This window comes from Chelonia mydas, chromosome 7 (assembly GCF_015237465.2).
Source record: "Chelonia mydas isolate rCheMyd1 chromosome 7, rCheMyd1.pri.v2, whole genome shotgun sequence".
NCBI classification, from domain to species: Eukaryota; Metazoa; Chordata; order Testudines; family Cheloniidae; genus Chelonia; species Chelonia mydas.
In genome coordinates this window covers 47,848,503-47,864,103 of record NC_057853.1, presented here as the reverse complement: position 1 = coordinate 47,864,103, position 15,601 = coordinate 47,848,503, and the positions used below count along the sequence as shown (strand labels likewise).

The 15,601-nt window shown below is 56.0% G+C and overlaps 1 protein-coding gene across 3 annotated transcripts in view; it reads right to left on the bottom strand.

The window, feature by feature from the left end:
- GNAI2 (G protein subunit alpha i2) overlaps positions 1-15,601 on the bottom strand; it is a 191,510-nt gene that overhangs the window by 36,263 nt on the left and 139,646 nt on the right. For all 3 annotated transcript variants that reach the window (XM_037903986.1, XM_043550568.1, XM_037903985.2), the window contains one exon: positions 2,828-2,956. In XM_037903986.1, the coding sequence (XP_037759914.1) occupies positions 2,828-2,956 (129 nt within the window). The remainder of the gene's footprint in view (positions 1-2,827; positions 2,957-15,601) is intronic.

Here is a 15,601-nt window from a genome sequence, read left to right as displayed (position 1 = left end):
AAACAACAGAATATAAACACGCTCCGTCTTTAACAGCCATGTTCCGACTACAGCTGCAGCCCAGGATTGCGGGGGAGGGGATGGTGACTAGGACCTGTGTCAAAGGGACAGATCAGTTGATTTTATTACTCTTTACATTCTCTAATTTCTATGGTCACAGATAGGAAGAACGGCCCAGTGGTTAGGGCACCTCCCTAGGACACCAGAGACATGGGTTCAATCTCCTGCTCTGCCACAGACTGCCTGGGTGACCTCAGGCAAGTCATCTGGACTCTCTACCTCCGTGGAACCAGGGGTGGCACCTCCCCAGCCAACAGGTGACTCAGGAGGAGAAACACTTTACAGAGCGTGAGGCAGTCAGACACTACGGTGAGGGGAGCTATAAGCCACAGCCAGATACCAAATGGCAGGCCTAGTCTGGGCGTGATGTGAACGAAGAGGGTACATGATCCTTTCCAGCTACTTTCATGTGATGAATTACAGTAGTCCCAGCCAAAGGTGGCTTCTCGGGGTGCATCGCAATGTCAGGCTGAGTGTGCACAGATAGCAGCAAGCTGGTTCTGTAGCAGCACGATCCAGGAGTACATTGGCATCAGCTGGAAATCTGCTACACTCAGCAGCCAGTAGGTCTGTTGCGTCACATTCTTAGCGCCGACGTGTGCATTCAGCATGTTCTCTTCCCACTCCACGTGCAGTACTATTTGGGGGCTGGCATTTGGAAAGCACAATTTTACTATGCTCAGGGAGTGGGAGGCTGGGCTGCAGCCTGGCGAGATCACAGGGATAGGGCAGCCTCTGAAGCAACGGATCCATCTCCGGAGCTTCTTGACTGATTACAGAGCGTTTTATTCCAGTGGCGAGTTTAGTTTTCCTGCAGGTTTCAGAGTCCTGCGAGTGCCTCTTTGGTGCGCTGAAGTAAAGCTGGACCACTTCAAACGACAGGAGGCAGGGCTTTGCCATCTGGCCCCAAAACCTTCCAGTCTCGCAGCAATGCTAGTGAAGAGCTAAGCCCTGCTAACCCTCAGCCCTGCTGTCATCCTGGCAGCTGCATCCCCCCCTCCCAGCTAATGCTCAGGCAGTGCTGGGGGGGATTAGCTGCACTGCAGCCTCTTGGAATGGGAAGAAATTTGGCTAGGGGAGCCACACATTTAAAAACTGAATGATAAAGTATCAACAGATGTGAAGCCAATGCTTATTTCTACCTCTATCCTGCGGGTCAGTCTGGTGCTTGTGAAGTAAAGAGGGTAAGTGCATTGGATAGACACGCTCCCCCACTCCTGCCCACAGCTCTCACACCCCTGTGCCAATGCACTTTTGTCCTGACCTGCAGCCCACTGCTATTCCAGATCTGGGATCCCTGCACCACGCACCAGCGTACAGCACATTCAGCCTCCATTAGAGCGAACGGAGACAGACATTTACGAGGGCAGAGTAGCTCAGTGTGTTTCCACTGTGCTAATTCCTCTCCTACAAGCCAGTGACACTAACACACTGCTATTGACGCTATCCTTCTCTAGCGCCATTAATCAGAGGATCTCAAAGCACTCTAGACAGGAAATTAACTCTTGACCCTGCCCAGCAGGTATTATTCCCAATTTACACATGGGGAAACTGAGGCACGGAGGGGTGAAATGACCTGGCAAGGTCAGCTAGTAGGCTAGTGGCAGAACCCAGGATAGAAGCCAGGTAACAGCTGCAGCCCAGGCCCAGCTCTGATGAGGTCAGCGGAGTGCAGCTGTTTATTTCAAGAATTAGTTTGGCCGGGGGTCACCGGAGTCACAGCCCCATGCTGAGCCTGGCCTCCCCCCCAGCCAGCACAGCAGGAGCATTGATTAGCTAATCCAACAGGTGCCCAGGGAACACGGCAGGAGCTGGAAATGGGGACAGGGCTTGGTTCTGATCTTAACTGCACCACTGTGGCTACGGCAACATTACAAGCTCCCTCCCTGGGAGAGGGATCAACGTGTCTCCTCACCTTCCAGCCTGGCTGCCAGCTGCAGCGGGACACAAATGGAGGGGACGTTCTCACAGGCTGGCTGAACTCCTCAGTGAGAGTCAGCGTTGCCGAGTCGAGCCTAGCTCCCAGCAGGCCGGCTGTTAGGCTGGGCAAGGATTCAGCTACAGACACGTTAGACAGCGCGGCCCAAACTGTCAGCACCTATGTTGTGTCTACAACAGCACACTAAACCTGGGTTTGGGGGACTCGGGTTTGTGCGCTCAGTGTTTCCCAGCCCATGCTCGAGTGTCCACACTGCATTGTGCTAATGCATCCACGCTGCACCACGTGGCCTTCTGACTCAGGGCTGTGGCTTGAGCCGCGTCCACACTGCAAAAATGACGGGACTCGGGCTCTGACCCACCTTCTAGCAGGGTCAGACCTGAGTCAGACTGATTTGTGTGTGGCTGGAAGGGTGGCCTGGGCTAAACCCAAGCTGGAACCTGGGCTTAGTGTGCAGTGAAGACGTATCCTTGCAGGCAGCCTGCCAGAGCAAGCGGGTTGCCCCTACCTTTGACATAAGGAAGCTAATTAAAGCTGTACGCCTTCTCAGGCCTGACCCGCGTAAGGGCTGCAAGTCCCAGCATGCAACAGCCCACATTGGCCCAAGTCTGCAAGGCTCAAGATTGGGTCTGAGCATGCTCAGACCCAGAGGCTGCACTGCCTTGTTAAAAGCTAAGGCATTTGCAGGTGCACCACGCTGAGAGAATTGCTTTGCTGGGAGGACAGGTTCCCGTCTCCCTAGGGAAAGCTAAGGTTGAATGGATGAGCCCAAGTGACACCAGGAGAAGTGAAATGAAGGGGCCGGCATGTCTTGCAGCTCCCACTTACTTGAAATGCAGATCCTTAAACGTGAAGTGAGTCTCTACAATGCCCGTGGTCTTCACCCTGGTCCTTAGCACATCCTGCTGGGTTGGAATGTAGTCCCCTCTGGCTATCCTCTCCAGGTCATTCAGGTAGCTGCCAAGAGAACACAAAGGAAGCTGCGTCAGCAAGGCAAGCCAAAGGACATGGCTTGGTGCGGTCTCAGGGCTCTGTTCTCTCAGCTACTGCACAGACCGGGTGCTTTGGGGGAAAACAGGAAAGTGGGCCACATTGCAGCATTGGTTCCAGGGGGACTCAGACCCACCGGTATGGCAGGATGATGGGAGTATAGCTGCCCAGGGAACATTTCCATGTTTGTTAAATAAAGTCCCCTTCACACCTACCTCCTGGCCAGCGAGTAGGGGAAAGAGGCTGGAAGAGATTCTAGCAAGCTGGATCCGTTCCCTAGAGTGAGCATGCAGCCCCAGCCCAAAGAAACTGCAGGTGAGGAATCATGTGAGAAAGGGACCCCAGCTGTGCTTCATCCTCCATACGGAGGCATGGCCCATGGAAACTACACAGAATCATAGAAGATTAGGGTTGGAAAAGACCTCAGGAGATCATCTAGTCCAACCCCCTGCTCAAAGCAGGACCAACCCCAACTAAATCATCCCAACCAGGGCTTTGTCAAGCCAAGCCTCAAAAACTTCTAAGGATGGAGATTCCACCACCTCCTCAGGTAACCCATTCCAGTGCCTCATCACCCTCCTAGTGAAATAGTGTTTCCTAATATCCAACCTAGACCTCCCCCACTGCAACTTGAGACCGTTGCTCCTTGTTCTGTCATCTGCCACCACTGAGAACAGCTGAGCTCCATCCTCTTTGGAACCCCCCTTCAGGTAGTTGAAGGCTGCTATCAAATCCCCCCTTACTCTTTTCTTCTGCAGACTAAACAAGCCCAGTTCCCTCAGCCTCGTCTCATAAGTCACGTGCCCCAGCCCCCGATTATTTTCGTTGCCCTCTGGTGGACTCTCTCCAATTTGTCCAGATCCCTTCTGTAGTGGAGGACCCAAAACTGGATGCAATACTCCAGATGTGGCCTCACCAGTGCCGAATAGAGGGAAATAATCACTTCCCTCGATCTGCTGGCAATGCTCCTACTAATGCAGCCCAACATGCCGTTAGCCTTCTTGGCAACAAGGGCATACTGCTGACTCATATCCAGTTTCTCATCCACTGTAATCCCCAGGTCCTTTTCTGAAGAACTGCTGCTTAGCCAGTCAGTCCCCAGCCTGTAGCATGTCCCAGCATGCAGTGCAGCAGGCTCCTCAATCAAGGTGGAGCACTGCATGGTGGGATGTGTAGTCCAGGCAGGCTGGGGGCTGAATATGTAGGCTGAACTTTGGCTCCTCCTGCATTTTTACTCAGTACTTTCACTAGTGGGAGTCATCTGCACTAGCTAAAGGATTTTGCTCCCCATTGAAACCCGTCAGAGGCCTTCTGAGCTATTGAAATAGTGAGGCTGATACAGTCAAACCAAGGGCCATGGCTGCATCATTCTGAAAACAAGGCCCATTTGTAAAGGTGGGGGTCTTGTGCCCCATTACTGTGTTATGCTGCTCTGCAGCATGTATCTGCCACCCTTGTGGATTTCCTTGCTCCTGGCTGGGGAGAGTGCAGTCCCTGGGTATAACTGGAGCTTTTCTGGGGGAGTAGATCCTGTCTGGTGCTCAGGGCAGGGCTGTTTTTCCCCACCCCATTCTGAGCTAATCACAGCTACGGAGCTGCATTGATACGGTGCTGCCCTCAGGAAAAAATGGAGAAAGGAAAGTATTCATCACTATGGCAACAAACCACACAAAGAGCGGAAACAATTGATGGTTGTGCACCATTTATAGTCAAAAACACAAACCCCTCCATCCTGGGAGGAAGAGGGAGGTGCAGGCGTAGGGGAGGAGATGGGGAGGCAGTGCTGCAGCCCAGGCAGAAATACCCTGATGGGGCAACTGCCTCCGTTGCCAGCTGGAGATGATCAGCAAACACTCCCTATCCCTTCCGCCCCGGCACAGTTCACAGGGCCCTCGCTGCATGCAGCACAGCTGCACGGGGTCCTGTTGGAGGAGTTGGGAGAAGGGCTGACAAGACGCAAAGAGTGGCTTCCCCGAAAACACCAAGAGCGTGACGATCCTGTACTGCTCCTGGTGCGATTCAGAGATCCCCCCCGGATTAAGTCCTTAACTAAGCATAATCCCCACCCCACAACAATAGAGATGTGGGGTGCTGAATCCACAGGTCCTGGCATGCCCTGCGTCCAGGCTGCTCAGATCAAGGCATAGAATTCATGCTGGGGCCTACAGCCCACCCAGGCTGCACCTTTGGGGGTACCTACACCACAATGGGAGGTGTGGCTGCAGCATATGTAGACAGACCCACACTAACTCTGATCTAGCTAGAGCAGTGGTTCTCAAACTTTTTTTTTTTTTTTTTTTTTTAAGCGGACCAGTTGAAAATTGCTGAGGGTCTCGGCAGACCACTTAATGATCTTTCCAAATGCTGTTTGTACCGTTAGCTAACTATTGTAAAGCACTTTGGATAAAAGCACTATATAAAAAAAACCTTAAACATTTTTTTGTTCCACAAATAAAAGCACACACCTCATATTTTAATATCAGTAGTCTTACCTTTCTAATGCAATGGATGTGCCCTCCGAGGCTGGGAAGGAGTGGGGGGTCTCTCCCTCTCCTCCCTACTGCAGCAGCCCCCAAGCTGGGGCTGGGAAGGAGGGGGGTGTCTCCCACATCACAGCAGCCCCAGACCAGAGCCATCTCTCTCCCGCAGCTGCAGCCTTGGAGCTGGGGAAAGTTGCCTCCCTCTGACCACCACAGCCCTGCACGTCCCAAATTCCCCCCACCCCCTCTTCTCACCCCACTGCCCCCTCCCACCTACCACCTATTCCCCCCAAGGCCACCACCCCACCTTACACGTGCATCTTCTCCAGGGTCCAGGCACCTAATTAGTGGAGCCACGCCTGCGCAGCTCCACTAATTAGGTGGGTGGCCCTTTATTCTCTCGTGTGCGGCTGCCCAGGTGTGCACCTTAGACGGAACTATCCACGGACCACCTGAATGGAGAACGGACCACAGTTTGAGAACCTCTGAGCTACAGCAAAGCTAGCTCAAGTAACAATAGCAGTGATAGGCAGGGGCCACTCGAGGATGTATAGGGGTTCTGGGTGGGCGAGGCGAGCCCATACAGCTGTAGCTACTGTTACTTGTGCTGGCTAGATCAAAGCTAGCGTGAGCATGTCTACACATGCTGCAATCTCACCACCCAACTGCAGTGCAGACAGACCCTCTGAATTACAGGGAAGGGCAATTCAGTGCTCCACTGGTGACATTTTGGGGATCCCGATCAAGTGTTGGCTGCTAGATTTAGTGTAAGTCACTCTTTAGAGTCCTGATCTTTCCAGCAGAGGGAGCAGTCTGTGACAGAAACCTAGCTCAACGCTTTCTCCCTCAGCTGAGACCTGTACAATGACTGGTGAAAATGGCCTTAATCCAAGAGATCTCACAGACAGGACAGCAGATTACACCTGGAGCTGTAGCCCTGTCGAACGCACGGGAAGCCCTGGTGGCCCCAGAAGCGGTGACAAGGAAGAGGCCGGTATGCTGTCTCAGCTCAGCAGACTGGCATCATGGGGTTTTAAAGCAAAGGCTCTGGCTGGGTGTGGTGCACAAATCAGAGCCCCCAGCAGGATCAAGCCTGCACATCTGTACTCCAACCTTACGTACTTCTACTGTGACCACCAGCTCCAGTAGCCTGGCATCAAGTATCTACAGAACTTTCATCTGCCAAGCAAACTTCAGGGCCAGTCTTTTCTCTCTGCTTCAAAGCCGTTGGGGACAAGTCTGAGCTCTGGGTAGCACTGGCAGTTACTGTGGACTCAGTCTAGGAAGCAGTCTACAAAAGCAGTATCCGAGCACAGCAGCACCTTTGAACATTTGATGTTGCAGGCTCAGGAATTCTGCCCAGGACACTGCCTGGGAGGTCAGCGAGAGTTTAAATTGCCCCAGCTCAGTTGCTTAATTCGGTTATTACACTCAGGCATCCTTTAAGCAAATTAGAACCATGTTAATCAGGGGATTTGCAGCACCCTAATCTGGTGAGAGCTAAACTTTGAGATGACAGATTCCCCTCCATCACAGAGAACAAAGGGGACTGGGCTGGGGAATGGCAGGTGCAGCGCAGTTATTACATGGGAAAAATCACGGAGTAACACGTACCCCTCAGGAGAGCTCCTCACTTTCCCACTGTGCTAATTAACATCCATTTCCCTTCCAAGGGAGTTTTTAAAGGCTGCTCTTCAAGAGCTGGGGAATGGAAGTTGCAGCTTGCGTCACAAGATGGGTTTGTGCCCCCAGCAGAGATCAGCCTGCAGTGAAGCAGGGACAAGTCCCAAGTTTGGGCCCACAACAAGGAGCACATGAAAGGCCTTGCCTCCTGATCAGCCGCAGCATGGCCCAAGGAGATCCTGCCACCTGCAAACATTTGCATGCAGCGCAAGTCTGCCTACATGAGGCTTTCCGGGCACTGCTCCCAAGAGAGCACTGCAGGCAAGTGGGATTTGCATAGGTGAATCTCAGCCAGAGCTCAGTCATGCTGTCCATCCCTCACTCTGCCAGAGGCACATGCTCCAGGACACGTCAATACCTGACACATGGGAAAGCTGGCAGATGCTGGGCACACTCATCTCAGAGAAACCTCAAAATGTCCAAGCCTCAGGTCTGGAGTCTGCAGAAAACCACATTTAAAGCTAGACCTCTGGTAGGGACCGAAGACTGTAACGCTAACCTTCAACACGGGTCCCTACTCTGAGGCTGGCTGGACGATGCAATAGCCACCAGCTACTTGCAGTGCATCCACCTGGCCTCCACATGAGCTGCTCCACTCCCTGAGCTCCTGGCAGTGAGCACATCCATGGTCATTGTGGAATAAAGCACCTGCATACGAATGGTAAGGGACTGGCCTCAGGGCCACCAGGGGAACACACTTAATGTGAGAGGGAGAGCCAAGGGATCAAAGGGGAGCCTGAAATACCAGTGCCAGGCAGGGAGCCAATGGCTCTGGCCAGCGGCTCAGCAGCAAAGACCATAAAGTGATGTTGATTTACACCAGCTGCGCATCTGGCCCCCAGATTTTTTTCTGATCTTCAGTCCGGTGAGCAGGTGCGCTTGCAGGAAGACACTGGGTGTTCTCCGCACCCTCCTAGCCCCAGAGATCCCCGCAGGAGGGGATGCCTGCCCTGCCCAAAGCCGGAGCTTCACCCACTCCGAGGGCATGGCTCCAGCATGCTCACTCTTCTTTAAAAAGAAAGGCCTGACCGCATTATGCAAATGAGCTGGCTGCTCAAAAACAGCCGGAAACTCTTTCAGCCTCACAGTACAAAAACAGGAAGCAAAAGCCAGGGGCTGGGCTGGGCTGCACTAGCTGAACTGCTATTGTGGCCTTTCGTACACCTCCCCCCTTCCCCGCCCTCCTCTCCCACTGGGGACCAGGCTGTCATGAGGATTCCTAGCTCCGTTGGCATAGGGTGCGCCACATTGGGTTAGAGATCAGAAACTCCCTTTTCCCACCTGCTGAGTGTCCTTAACCCGCTGAGTCCCTGAAGTGATTCCTTAGCTGGCTGGAGGGCCAATAAGCCCCGTTTCCCGCACTCGCGGCTTGGTGCTACACAAACAATGCATTAGCCCTGGGGCCGCTGAGATGACAAGGCCTGAACTCAGAGAAAAGCTTGTGGCAGCTCAAGTCTCTCCTGACGGCTGCTGCTTTGCATTCGCAGTAAAGATTCGCTAGTTCCAGGGCCACAGGGGGTCCCAGCATCCTTGGCAAGGCGAGTTACCCCCGTTTGTCCTGCATTAGAGCCCCAACACCATGACAAAGGGGAAAGTGAGGCAAGGAACGCTGCAGCTCAGCCAGTGGGGAACGAACCGCTGCGTGGGCAGCGCTGGAGGCAGCTCTGTGCTGGGGCAATGCAACCCAAGAGCCCTGCTGGGGAGGGGGGCGGAGGGTGCTGCACTTTTCCCACTTAACAAGACGAAGTGAAGTGCTGCCAAGGCAGCCGTGGCTTAGACACACTGGCGGCTCCAGAGAGCAGGGTCTTGTGATCTGTTTGCACCACCCCCTCCTGGAGACCCCCAGGGGATGCTTATTAGAGGGCTTGCAGCACTACCGCCACCCTAAAGACTAGGGAACATAGGCACCGAGTTTTATTTTTTTCCCCTGGGGGATGCTCCACCCTCACTCCGCCCCAAGGTCCCACCCCACTCTGCCCCCTCCCGAGGCCCCGCCCTCGCTTCATCACTTCCCATACTGCTCCGCCCTTTCCCTCAAGACCCTGCCCCCACTCCACCCCCGAGGCCCCGCCCTCACTCCGGCTCTTCCCACCCTGCTCCAACCCCTCCCCCGAGGCTTCCGGCCACTGCTCTCCCCCAAGTGCCTCCCTCAACCGCCGAACAGCTGTGCTCCAAGTGCTTGAGCCCCAGAGCACCCACAGAGTCGGCGCCTATGCTAGGGCAATCCTCCAGCGAGGGGGATGGGCGCTGGGGAGATCCAGTCTCCCTCCCAAAGGCTGAAGCTCTCAAGTGGCAGGCTAATGTTTCACCAGAGCAGCAACGACCACCCGGGAGCAAGGGGGGGGGAGGGAGGGGAACAGGCCATCCTGGTCTCCCAGCCTTTGGCTCATCTATTTCACTGGTAAGCTCTTGGAGGCATGGACAGTCTCTCGCTGTCTGGAAGTTTAAGGCACCTAAGGGAGTTAGGAACACAGTGCCCACTGATCCCAGCTAGTTCGTGTACATACAGTACCTAGCACCATGGGTCCCGATCTTGACTGGGACTTTACACACCATCCAGTTACTTATATGTAAGGGTACGTTTTAGTCCTGGGTATTTTTAGTAAAAGTCACGGACAGGTCACGGGCAATAAACAAAAATTCACGGCCCGTGACCTGTCTATGACTCTTACTATATACCCGACAAACTTGGGGGCAGGGAGCTGGGGGCCGTGGGTGGCAGCGCGCAGCCTGGGACCCCAGCTGGTGCTGGGGGGCGCGGCTGGCAGGCTCCCTACCTGGCTCCGCACCGCCCCCACCAGCAGCAGCACAGTTTGGGTGCGGTAGGGGAACGGGACAGGGTGAGGTGGGCTCTGGGCGGTGCTTACCTGGGGGGCTCCCCAGAAGCAGCGACATCCCCCTCGCTAGGCAGAGGTGTGGCCAGGCAGCTCTGCGTGCTGCCTCCGCAGCTCCCATTGGCCGTGGTTCCCAGCCAATGGGAGCTGTGAAGCCAGCACTCTGAGCCAAGGCAGTGCTGCCTGGCCACGCCCCCACCTAGCAACTGAGCAAGGGGAATGTTGCCGCTTCCGGGGAGCCCTCACAGGTAAGTCCTGACCAGAGCCCACCTCACCCTGTCCTGTGCCCCAATCCCCTGCCCCCTCCCACACCCAAACTCTGCTGCTGGGGGCTAGGAGAGGGTGGCCCGAGACTGCCCCAGCAGCAGCCAGTGCTTATCCGCAGCCTTACTTATATGGCCCTAATCACAGAGTCATCTATGGATTTTACCACCCCTGCACACCTGTGGGCTAGGTAGTGGCGTTATCCCCACTGTACAGACGCGGAGCTGAGACTGGGGAGAATTAGGCCAGGTTTACACTAGAAATGTTTGCAGATTGAGCTATGTTGCTTGTGGAGAGGGTGACATTTCAGTACTGACAAAGGCCCTCGTGCAGTCAGTTACACTGGTGAAAGAGGGCTTATGGCTTATTTTGTTTGGGGAACCAAGATAACCTATACCAGTCACCCTTCCCCAAGGTAGACAGGCCCATGGTCACCCAGGAAGCCTGTGGCACTGCGAGGAATCAAACCATAGTCTCAGTGCCACACCCTACCCACTAGCCTATCCTTCCTACCCCTGGCAATACAAATCAATAACAAATGAATCAACCCTGATGCTAGGGCCACATCTAGATTTGAAGAGTTTATCCGGGATGATCAATGCAGTTCCCTTGCCAAGGGGATCTCTAGCTTCCCTTAGCTGCTCCTGGCAGGAACTGAGTTTTTCCTGTGATGCTGGTGACTGGGGGAGGAGTCTGCAGGATCCCACACCCATGCGGGACTGTCTGGGTACGGCCAGCACGCACGGTGCCTGCCACTTTGTTCTGATTGCAGCCCTCCCATGGAGTGGTTCCATTATCACGAGCATTACTGAGTTCCTTCCCGCACAGCTACAAGTTCCCTGCCGCGGGCCAGGCGGCCTTTCTACGTAACACCGGCACAACAAAGCAAGGAAGGGCGGAGGGCTCCTGGACTCCTGCTCAGCTGAGAAAAGCTTATGCAAGATCATTCAAAGAAACACAGCCTTTGACCTGTGCTTATCGCTGGATGCAAAGAGATACCAGCTTATTGTCACTGTCCTATTAGCTGTGTGCAGACAATAAGCCCTGGGAAAACAAAGACAATTAAGGTGGCTTATTTGCAGAGGTAAATCGCTTGCTGTGCCCCACAGCTTGGGCTGTCTTGGCTATACACACACTAGCCGTGCTTCACCAGTACAGCTATACTAGCAACGCTCCTAGCGTGGGTGCAGTGGCACTGGGGAAAGCTGCACTTTGTCCCTGGATAGTGAAACCAATCCCCACGAGCGAATCAAGCTCCACTGGTGAAAGCACAGTCCTGACAGCAAAGCTGCATCTCCACTAGGGCCTTCCGCTGGCACAGCTACGATGGTCGGACTGCTTCACACCCTGCCTGGCCCAGCTCTGCAGGCAGACACCATAGTGTAGACCTGGCCTTGGTCATCACTCTATCTAACCCCCGACCCACAGCCTCCGGCATTGGGTACTGTGACAGGGTCGGGCCAGATGGCTACAGGAGAGTGATCCTATTGGGATCCGAGAAGTGGGCAGGCAAAGCCCACCCACTGCTAAAGGCTCCCCCACAGCCTAAGAGGGAGATCCACAGGACCTGGACACCAAATAAATCCAGGGGACAACTAATGAAATAACAGGGACAGGAGTGTGGTCAAAGGGTCAAACGAGTGGAACCAGATGGGGACACCGAGCAGAGAACCCCGGACAGCGCCCACTGCTCCTCAAAGACATCAAGGGAGTCAGTGGACGCCGCCCAGAGGAACTCTGCCCGGATACGTGAATGGACGGAGGATCGGAAATAGGCCCCACAGTCACAGGAGACTCCATCGGCCAACCTCCTCACTCTGGTTTTATAGATGGCCATTTTAGCTAGGGCCAGGAGGAGGTTGACCAGGAGATCCCGTGACTTTGTGGGGCCGCGGATAGGGAGTGCATAAATAAGAAGGTGAAGGGAAAAGTGCAAAAAAACGTAATAAAATATTGGTGAGGAGCCGGAATAGGGGCTGCAGCCTGGCACACTCCAAATGTGTGTGCCACGGTTTCCCTCACGCAGCAAAAGGGGCAGGTGTCTGGGATAGGGGTGAACCGTGCCAAGTACACGCCTTTGCTCAAGGCTCCGTGAAGGAGCCGCCAATGGATATCCCCGGCGGGCCTCGGGACCAAGGTGGAATATAGGCTGGCCCACTGGGGCTCCTCACCCTCCAAAGGTGGCAGGAGTTCCCATCATTTTGCATCGGGGCGGGACACGAGGGTGAGGGCGTGAAGGGTGTGGAGCATGAGCATGTATAGATATTTCCTTGGCACGGTCTGGAAGCAGACTGGCTGCAGCTCGTGCAGCCGGCTCACGGTGAAGGGGTGGGGGAGGGTTGCTTGGGTCCACGGGGCAGGGGCCCAATGAAAAGGTCCAGCGGGCCTGGGGTGGAGGGTGGGCGGGGCACGCCCTCATGCAGGACATGGTCAAGGTAAACCCGAGCAGCGGGTGGCAAAGTGGCCTTCACCTCCCGAAGTACGCACCAGGGAGTATGAGGTCTTGAGAGCCCCATGTGCTGAGCAAACGTCAGGGGATCCAGCCAGTCTCCCCGGTCGTAGTCCAGAAGGTCTACGACTCTGGTGACTTCTGCCAGGACCAACCTCTGGCGCACTGAGGGGGACTCCGCCACCTGCACATGGAGCTGGGGGTTGTGTAGCAGGGGCTCCGCAAGGAGATCTTCCCCCATGGAGGCCGCCACGGACCTAGTCGCTGTAAACAGTTTCCAGGTCTGGAGGAAGTCCTGGTAGAAGACCGGCAGCCCAGAGAGGTCTCGCGGAAGACCTCTCGGATGGAGGTAAAGAAGCTGCCGGTCATATTGGAGCCCTTGGAAGTGGCGCAGGAAGGCGTGCGCCAGTACGCTCCACGCTGGATTACCTGCACCATAAAGGAGCCTCTGCAGGGCCTGGAGGCGGAAGACATGGACCTGAGTGCGGAGACACTTCAGGCCCTGCCCCCCCTCCTCCAGGGGTAGATGGAGAACCCCTGCAGAGACCCAGTGCAGTCCTGACCAAAAGAACTCCAGAATCGACGTCCGGAGGTTGGCCAGGAAACCCGGGGCCGGGACCAAGGTGTTGAGCCGGTACCAGAGCATGGACAGGACTAGTTGATTAAGCACCAGTGCCCTCCCTCGAAGGGAGAGGCACCAGAGTAGTCCTGTCCATTTCCAGAGCCGCTCTACCACCCTGCCCTCTAAATTGTGCCAGTTCTCTGGTGGAGAGGGATGCGTGGCAAAAAGGTAAACGCTGAGATAGAGCAGCGGACCTGCACTCCACCGGATGGCCTGAAGCGCGGGTGGGAGGGAGCTCGCCTGCCACCAGTCCCCTACCACCAAGCCAGAGCTCTTGATCCAGTTGACTTGGGCAGAGGAGGCTGCCGAGTAGATGGCCTGGCAAGCCTTCACCCGCGCCACGTCGCCCGGGTCCTGGACCACGAGGAGCACATCGTCAGCGTACGCCAACAGGACCAGCCGCAGCTCCAGCTCCTGCAGCACCAACCCCATCAACCTTCTGCAGAGGAGACAGAGGAAGGGCTCGATCACCAGAGCGTACAGCTGGCCCGAGAGGGGGCACCCCTGTCGTACTCCTCACCTGAAGCTGACCGGTTCGGTCAGGGTCCAGTTGAGCTGGACCAGACACTCTGTGGAGGCGTACAGCACCTGGAGAAAACCCATAAACTGGGGTCCGAAGCCAAACGCTCGCAGAGTGCTCAGGAGATGCCCGTGGTCCACCCTGTCAAACACCTTCTCCTGATCCAGGGAAAGGAGGGCAAATGACAGACCGTCCCTGCACCCAAGTTCCAAGAGGTCCTCGACCAGATACAGATTGTCAAAGATGGTGCGGCCCGGGAGGGTGTAGGTCTGGTCTGGGTGGACCACGTCCACCAGCACGGACCCTAGCCGCAGCGAGATGGCTTTCGCTACGACCTTGTAGTCCGTGCTGAGGAGCGAGACGGGACGCCAATTTTGTAAATCGTGGCGGTCCCCCTTCTTTGGCAATAAGGCAAGCACGGCTCGCCTGCACGAAAGAGGGAGAACCCCGCTCTGTCAAGACTTGGCCCAGACGATGACTAGGTCTGGGCTGAGGAAGTCCCAGAACATGCGGTAGAACTCCACGGTCAGCCCGTCCATGCCCAGAGATTTATTGGTTGGCATGCGACGGAAGGCTTCCGAGAACTCGGCCAGAGTGAGAGGCAGCTCTAGCCGGTCTCGGTCGCCCATGCTGACCATCTGAACTCCCAGAGCACTCTGCAAGCGTTAGGATCGGTCGGATCCGGGGAGAAAAGGCCTGCATAGAAGGCGCTGGCCCTCCCGCACATCTCCGCCGGATCCTTGAGGGGGTGCAGTACTTTGCTAGGAGGCAGGCGATGTGCTTCTTGGCCCCCCTCTTTTTCTCCAGGGTGTAGAAGAAGCGGGAGCCGCGATCCATCTCCCGAAGGAGGCGGATCTGGGATTGAACAAAGGCACCCCGGGCCCGATGGTCCTCGAGGGCCTGGAGCTCCTCCCGCTTCTCCCGGCATGCCCCGCAGAGGGGTGGATCCTCGGGGCTGGCGGCCAGACGCCTCTCCAGCTCTAAGACCTCCCGTTCCAACTGCCCTATCGCCGCACCCCTCCGTCGGCTGGCGCCCCGGGTGTAGTCATGGCAGAAGAGCAGGGCGCACACCTTCCCTAGGTCCCACCACCGCCGCACTGAGGGAAAGACAGGCTGCTGCCCTAGCCACGCCAGCCAGAACTCCCGGAAGGACGCCATGAAGCCCACATCCTCCAACAAGCTGTTGTTAAAATGCCAACAGGCCGGCCCCAGCCTCTCTGCACAGAGAGAGGCCGTCGTGGTGGCTAAATGATGATCGGAGAACGGGGCCGGCCAGATGCTGGAGGACTGGGCCCGTGAAATGTGGAAACGTGATAAATAGATGTGGTCCAACCGGGAGTGGCGCGACAGATGGGCCTCCACCCGGACAAAGGTGAACGTTGAGACGTCATCCGGGTGGTGGTCGCGCCAGACGTCCACCAGGGAGTGGTGTTAGACTATCTCCCGGAGGACGTCCGCTGCGGCCGGGCACTGCTCGGTCCCCGAGCGGTCCCGCTTCTCGAGGATAGTATTGAAGTCCCCGCCCAGGCCAGGCACTCGCGAGGATCCAAGGTGCTGAGGAAGGCAGACGCCTGCTGAAAGAAACGCAGCCACTCCGGGCCCGATGTCAGGGCAAAGACGTTAACAAGATTGACCACGAGCCCCTCCATACGGACCCGGAGGTGCAGCAGGCAGCCCGGCACAGCCTCAGCAACCCCCAGCACCTCGAGCCGTAGGCCGGGGGAGAACAGGGTCACCACTCCAGCCATACGAACTGTGAG